General features: G+C 48.6%; 1 protein-coding gene across 1 annotated transcript in view; it reads left to right on the top strand.

Annotated features, from left to right (window-relative positions):
• Nucleotides 1-8295, top strand: part of LOC106810527 (acetylcholine receptor subunit alpha-like 1) — a gene marked incomplete at its 5' end in the record, with an annotated part of 39457 nt that overhangs the window by 21309 nt on the left and 9853 nt on the right. The window contains one exon of the mRNA XM_014813907.1: nucleotides 5466-6396. Within this exon, the coding sequence (XP_014669393.1) occupies nucleotides 5466-6396 (931 nt within the window). The remainder of the gene's footprint in view (nucleotides 1-5465; nucleotides 6397-8295) is intronic.

Below are 8295 nucleotides of genomic sequence, written 5' to 3' on the forward strand. Positions count from 1 at the left end.
TGCTGCTATCGATAATCCACTAAATTATAACTCAATTCGACCAATCCATCTTAGAAAACAGGAGCCACTAACCAGAATTTACACGATGATTCGCCGTTCGTAATGATCATAGCCGCGATGATATTACAGTTTGCTGCTGTTTATCTCGGTCTCAAACAACAAATCGAATCAATGGTTGAGAAAACCCCAGGCTGTGTGTGCATGCTGTAAATCATTTCTTCTACATATTCCAACCGTCATTAGAATATATATATATATATATATATATATCGACGGAGTTTATATCAGCGGACACCTAAACACAAAGTGCGCTTCCGTTGCGACGTCGTGAATGCGCAGCTGATAGAGCGTACACCGGCGCTGGCGGGCGATATTAGTGACGAGCCGTCTTCGCCCACCTCGCTGACGGAATCTGTACGATGCGATGTGCGACAGCTTGGCGCCCCACTGCAGCGTCCGTGACCACGATAGACCCCCGACAGCAGTAGCAACAGTTGAAGAGCATGAGGCATCCCGCCGTCAGCTTAGCCGCAAGCGCGCCTGATTGGCGAACATATTGGCCGTTGGTAACCGCTGGTTCTGATTCTCATTGCCCCCCTAGGTCTCTATCTCTTTCTCTCTCTCTACTTCCCTCTCCGCTTTCTTGCTTCTCGGTTTTTCTTTTAATCTCTCTCTCTTCTCATCTTCTTCTTATTGCGCCCCCCTCTCTCTCTCTCTCTCTTTCTCTCATTCGCGCCCCCTCTCTCTCTGTCTCTCGTCATTGCGCCCCTCTGCTCTTCTTCTCTTCTCGTTATTCTCCCTCTCGTTCTCGCGCATCAGTCACACTCTGTTTTAGTTTATATCTATAATATCTCTCGCTCTTATGTCGCTCTTGTCTATTTCTTTATCCTCTCTCATCATTTCTTCTCGCTAGACCTTCTCGTTAGCTGTTTCGATATTTTCTCATCTCCGTGAGCTTAACTCCCTCTCTCGTTGTCCGTTCTTCTAACTTCGCTACCGATACTCGCTTTCGCGTCTTCTATTACATTTCTCCTCCCATCTCTCTCTCTCTCGTCTCTCTCTTCTCTTCTCTCTCTCTTTCTTGCACGCGCTTCTCTCTTCAGTCTTTTTCGCTTGAACCACTTGCGTAAACAACAACTCACGCAGATTGCGGTGCGCGGAGATCCGAGTGATGAAGGGCGCTATTAGAGTCATAGATATAGAGAACGATGGAGATTAGGGCGATTGGCGAGCGGCCGTTCCCGTTTAACGAATTATGATGTCACACACACCACACACACACACGCACAACGCACGCACGCACGTCACACGCAATCGCAGGCACCGACCCGCCCGCACACACACCATCGCTACGCACGCGCGCACACACACACAACGCACGCACGCACGTACACGCACCGAAGTAGAATTAACCAGCGACCGCTATGCGCAATTATATGCGCCACATGTTTCACGTACAAACAACTCTAACGGGATCAATAAAGACGGTAGTTCTTCTGCTAGGCCAGCAATAGCAGCTTCTAACTGCGCCAACATTAGCTCGGTTCTGTAATTTCTTGTTAGAGCGAATTCTATTACGCCCGCACACATATTCGATCAGGAAATGTGAGCCAGCGGGTACTGCTGCTGCTGCTACTGCTGCTGCTGTTGCGGCTGCTGTTGCTGCTGCTGATATTGCTGCTGCTGTTTCGGCTGCTGTTGCTGCTGCTGATATTGCTATTGCTGCTACTGCTGCTGCTACTGCTGCTATTTCTGCTGCTATGTCTGCTGCTATTACTGCTACTGCTACTGCTGCGGCTGCTCCTACTCTTGCTGCTACTGATATTGCTGTTACTGTTACTACTACTGCGGCCACAGCTGCTATTGCTGCTGCTCTTGCTCCTACTGCTGCTGCTGTTGCTGCTGCTCCTGATATTGCTATTACTGCTACTGCTACTGCTGCGGCTGCTCCTACTCTTGCTGCTGCTGATATTGCTGTTACTGCTACTACTACTGCTGCCACTGCTGCTATTGCTGCTGCTCTTGCTCCTACTGCTACTGCTGCTGCTAGTAATATTGCTATTGCTGCTACTGCGACTACTGCTCCTGACGATACGACGTGACGGGAGTGGCCTGCTGTAGGTGAAGCCGTCAGCTTGCAGTGTCGACGATTAACATAGACCTTAACCCCGATTTACGCGCATAAACATCTACTGCGTCTATGTAGCATCCCTCACTGCACGCCGCTCGGCCGCACTGCCGACAACTCCTAATAGTCAAGTTCACTCGAGTCGAGCCAGCAGGAGGAGCATGTAGCGCTGGCAGCAGAGCGTGTCGGGAGGAAGCCACGACCTAATAGTAGGTCACGGCACTGTAGTGCAACTGTGTCACGTTTCCCGACTACGGCGATCCGGCGAAACGCACGGAGAAAAACAAGAGAGTGGTGTGCATTGGTTGGGTCGCATTAATGGTTTTACGTTTGCGTGTTTAATCTTATATAATAAGTATAATCGTAGTTGCGGTCGCTGCAACAGCAGCAGTAATATCAGCAGCTGTAGCAGTAGCAATGGCAATAACAGCGGTAGCAACTAGTAGCAGCAGTATTAGCAGCAGCTGTAGCAATAACAACAACAACTAGCAGTATCAGGTGTGCATAAAAACAAAATTTGTTTTTATTCCCTCCTGATCGTATCAATAGTCTCAGAAGCAACAGCAGCAGCAGGAGCAGTAGTAACAATTGTAACATGTGCAACAGTACTGGAAGGAAGAGCTATAACAGGAGTCACCGAAGTAACGCAGTAGGAGCAGTAGTAGTACAGTAGCAGCAACAGCTAGCCGCTGGAACGTCGGTGGTTGCAACAGTAGCGACAGCAGCAACAGCAGTAACAACAACAACAACAACAACAACAACAACAACAGTAGTAGTAGCAGCAGTAGCAACAGCAGCAGCAGCAACAGCAGTATCAGTAGTAGCAACAACAGCGGCATTAGCAGCAGCAGCAGCAGCAGCAGCAGCAGCAGTAGCAACAACAGCAGCATTAGCAGCAGCAGCCGTAGCAGCAGCAGTAGCAGCAGCAACAGTAGCAGCAGTAGCAGTAGCAGTAGCAGCAGCAGCAGCAGCAGCAACAGTAGCAGCAACAGCAGCAGCAGTAGCTAGCAGCAATAGCAGTAGCAGCAGTAGCACCAATAACATAATTGCTCCAACTCTCTATATATAATTGCAGCCGCGCGCCGCGCGTTAGTGTATAGCTAGAGCGTATATATAACACGCTCGGTGATTAACCGTAGACTGCCATTCCTTTGTCGTTGGCGATGGATTGCTATCGACCTCTGCGATATATATCACGCGCACAAGCTGGCGAATCACTCAGTCGGGTAAAATTTCCAGACACTACCGATTTTGAGGTCCCACGATAAACTGCCCAGATGGCGGGCCGCCCGGCCTCCCCCAGCATCGGAACCGTGCTATCGGTAGACGGTTATACTCGGGGAATTTTTCGTAGTGAGGTATTAGAGAACTTGCGTCTCGTGCTTTGCGCAAACAAAGCGCAAGGACAACAGAGAGAGCAGAGAGCAGAGATGAGGACAAGAGAGCAGATGAAGCCCAGAGAAAGAGAGAGATCGGAAAAGGCAGACAGACCGTCAAAAAGAAAGAAACAGAGAGAGAGAGAGACGACAGCGAAAAAGAACGAGGGGGAGAGAGCGACAGCGAAATAGAACGAGAAAGAGAGAGAGAGAGAGAGAGAGAGAGAGATCAGGGGGTAATAATGCCAAATTTACCATTATTAACTTCTGGAGAGATGAAAGCGCCAGTGAGAAAGGCGGAACGATAGAGAAAATTACAGGAGGGGGGCAGAGGATGTTACGAGGTTACTAGAGCTACAGTTGCAATCTTGCGTCTTTGACATAATATCAGGAGTCTATCAATATTGATAGACTCCTGATAATATTACCAAAAACCATATGTCTTTCTAAGTAGAACAAATAACTTCACATAGTGGTAGCAGTTGCATAAACATACTTCGCTAATTTAAAATAATACTGAGATCACTGTCTCTAGAGCGCGGCAGCAGTGCATGTACGCTGTGGTAAACACCAACTAAACGCCTGTTTCCAATAAGACGGTTGGCGCTCTCCGTCTCACCCCCTTCCAGATGCAGTGGGGGTTTTGCCCACATGCACGGCTTGCGCGTGTAATTTCTTCGCGAGATAACGAAACTCACATGCTCATGCGAGTACATAGCCAATTTCTTAAAGCGCTTGTTATTGCAAAATTAAACATTTAAGCTCCCGCGGCAATATTATCGCAGCAGCCTTTGCGATCGGATATCCAAATATTGTTCTTGTTAAGCAATTACGTATACGCCCGTATTTACCATTCAGCGATTACCGACGGCCCGCAGAACAACTTTCTGACTCGCAATTGCGCAACTAATGGATCGGTGTCAGTTGCGCAACAACCGTGGGTAAATTAGCAGCGACTCCCGGATGAGAAGATATAAAACGTTGTCCCGTATCACATAAATAATTATTTGATTATAATCAACGGATATCAGATACAAACACCTATTCGTTCGCGTACAACGCGAATTTCATTAATGTTAATATACCGCGGACCTATAGCTATATTCTAGTAGGTCTCAAGGGAGAGATAGTGAATATAGAAATACGTTGTGGATATAGAAATCAGTTAACCCTAACCCTAACTCTAACCCTAACTCTAACCCTAACCCTAATGCTAACCCTAACCCTAACCCTAACTCTATCCCTAATTCTAAAATAAAACAAAATAAGCCACAAATAATAAAAAATAAAATAAATAAGAAACAAAATTAGCCAATCAGAGCCGTCTCCTAGCGGATTACTATCTCTCCCCTGTGCAAAATTCGCTATATTCAGATGTCCACAGTAATTTGCCGCGTGTGTGTAATATATCTCGAGGCGTGCTTGTGAGAGTATAGTCTCAGGAGACACCGATACGAAATAGCTGTTGACGAAATCGAACGTTGAACCCATTTGATTCGAATCGTGGCTAACGATTCTCTTCTGGCTTCCTACTTCACCAGCTGACACGCCGACCTGCATGTCTAAGGTGTAGCCTCTAGGGCTAACGACTCTCGTATGGCTTCATAGCTCACCCGCCGATAGAGAGGCCTGCGTGGCTAACTAACTCGCAACCATTCAAAACAGCATTCCAGAAATAATCCCGACGATTGACAGGACATCTTGTATTACAGTTTATCGCGGCGTTTTTGGTAATCGTACGCCGTGCCTGCGCGCTGCAGCAAATGCTTAAATCCTACTGTTAGATGTTTAACGCACGCACCGTCGCAAAGCCTTCCCCTGCTGCGTGCCTCTTGTTTTTTATTCCTTCTCGTGCTAACGTCAACTACCAGGTGTCGCTGGCGACGACACGTAGATGTGAAACGCACCGTCGCGTAACGATCCTCTAATGCGTGCCTCTTGTTTTTTCTTCTCGCATCTAGTGCCGACGGCAACTACCAGGTGACGCTGATGACGAAGGCGACGCTCTATCATAACGGCACCGTCGCCTGGGAGCCGCCGGTCATCTACAAGAGCTTCTGCGAGATCGACATCCAGTACTTCCCGTTCGACATTCAAAAATGCAGCATGAAGTTCGGCCTGTGGACGTACAGCGGTGACCTCGCCGATCTCGTTCACATGTCCAACATGTCGTCGTCGTATCTGGAGCGCGGCATCGACTTGTCCGACTACTCGCAGAGCGTCGAGTGGGACATTCTCGAGGTGCCCGGCGAGCGGCACGAGGTGTTCTACCCGTGCTGCGCCGAGCCGTTCCTCGACATTACCTACAACGTGACGCTGCGCCGCAAGACGCTCTTCTACACGGTGAATCTCATCATACCCTGCGTCGTCATCTCGTTTCTCACCGTGCTCGTCTTCTACCTGCCGTCGGACAGCGGCGAGAAGGTGACGCTGTGTGTGTCGATCCTGCTCGCGCTCACCGTCTTCTTTCTCATGCTCATCGAGATCATACCTCAGTCGTCACTCAGTGTGCCGATGTTCGGCAAGTACCTGCTTTTCACGATGCTGCTCGTGACGGCGTCCATCTGCACGACGATATGCGTGCTCAACGTGCACTTTCGCTCGCCGTCGACGCACACGATGGGCCCGTGGACGAAGAAGATCTTCCTCGAGATACTGCCGGCGATACTCTTCATCAAGCGGCCGAAGGACTACGTGCGCAAGACGAAAATGAACGAGTCGCTGAGTAGGTTCGAGGAGGCGAGCATGCCGTCGTTCTACGAGGCGAATAAGAGCAACAGCGTGCACGGGCAGGCGCGGCCGCGCGCCAGGCTGCCCGAGGATATACAGAAGGCCATCGAGGGCATACATTACATAGCCGAGCATCTTCGCAGCGACGACGAAGACATGTCGGTAAGTGCGGAGGAAATAGATGAAGGTTTATACAACCGCTACTGCTGCTGGTGGTGGTGGTGGTGGTGCTGCTGCTGTTGCTGCCGCTATTGCTGCTGCTGTTGCTGGTGGTGTTGGTACTGCTGCTGTTGTTGCTGCTGCTGTTGCTACTGCTGCTGGTGCTGCTGCTGATACTGTTGCTGCTGGTGGTGGTGCTGCTGCTGCTAGTGGTGGTGATAATGATGCTGCTGCTGCTGCTGCTGCTGGTGGTAGTGGTGGTGATGCTGTTGTTGTTGCTGCTACTGCAGTTGTTTCTGTTGTTGTTGTTGTAGCTGTTGTTGCTGCTGCTGCCTATGCTGCTGCTGCTGCTGTGCTTATCAAATAATAAATCGTAACAAATAAGAGTAGCGTTTGACTGACGACTAGCCGACAAATTCTCGTGCCGAAAGGTCTGGGGTTCGATTCCCATCCTCATCAATGCTAGTGCGCTCTTGATCAGTAAAACACTTAGCATCAGTTGACGCCAGCTGTTGAAATTGATCCCGCGTCGCTACATCCGGAGGTTGGGGGTAAGACGAACAACCTCGCTCTGTGAAAACAGCTCCCGCTACAGAAAAATAAAACAAATGTTTTACGAGGAGCCAGAGTGGATATTGATTCTGCCGAGATTATAGCAATGGTGCTACACTTTATTACAATTCCTGGGATATTATACCACACGACCTCGCCTCACCAACCGGAGCACGAAACTACGTACTACGCGGAAACGCAGGTTTTATATAGAGCCTCGTTATATAGTGTTGCAGAAGCATAAGAAGTTTAGGACAGCTGGCTATGTTAGAATCTAGGTAAGAACGGTTGAACTAACGACAATGCTAAGCAGTAACGCGCAACTCCCCTAATATAGGTGTGATAGGTATTATACTCATCCAAGACAACAACAACAACAACAACAACAACAACAACAACAACAACAACAACAAGACGGAGAACAAAACATAAAAAAGCAGAAGAAAAAGAAGAAATGAATAATGAGAAGAAGTCGACGAGGAAAGAGAATAAAAGGAGGGAGAAGATAGAGAGAAGGAGGCGGAGAAGATAGAGAGAAGGAGGCGGAGAAGAAGGGGGAGGAGGAGGACGATGAGGAGAAGATGAAAGAGGGGAGGAGGAGGAGTAGGGGAGGAGAAGGAGATGAAGGAAGAGGAGGAGGAGGAGGAGGAGGAGGAGGAGGAGGAAGAGGAGCACAAGGGAAGGGGGATGAGACGGCAGAACAGAAGATGGAGGAAGAGAGGAGGAAGAAGAAGGGCTGATATAGACGCAGCTTTCGATGCAGTCCGTTGTGCTTGCTACGCGATGCCAGTCACGACCCACCACTGGACATCGATATGTTTGCCCGTGTTGCTGTTAAACATTTACGTGATAGCTTATAGCAGCTTTATCTTTGCGTCCAGGGAGATAGTTTTAAAGATTTCTCCTTTTGGGGGCTAAATTACAATGATGCCCCATAGGAAAGCAAATCTCGGCTCACATAGATTCTCCCAGACGAAGAAGAAGAAGAAGAAGAAGAAGAAGAAGAAGATAAAGAATATGAAGAAGACAAACGATGAGAAATATAAGAAGTAATAGGAAAATAGATAGCTAGATAGGTAGATGGATGGATGGATGGATGGATGGACCGGGCGCAGGGCGAGCGGACGGACGGACGGCCGGACGGACGGACGGACGGACGGACGGACGGACGGACGGACGGACGGACGGACGGACGGACAGATAGATAGATAGATAGATAGATAGATAGATAGATAGAAAGATAGATAGATAGACAGATAGATCGACCAATCGATTTATAGATAGATAGATAGATAGGTAGATAGATAGATAGATAGATAGATAGATAGATAGATAGATAGATAGATAGAT

Source organism: Priapulus caudatus, unplaced genomic scaffold, assembly GCF_000485595.1.
Source record: "Priapulus caudatus unplaced genomic scaffold, Priapulus_caudatus-5.0.1 Scaffold449, whole genome shotgun sequence".
Classification (NCBI taxonomy): domain Eukaryota; kingdom Metazoa; phylum Priapulida; class Priapulimorpha; order Priapulimorphida; family Priapulidae; genus Priapulus; species Priapulus caudatus.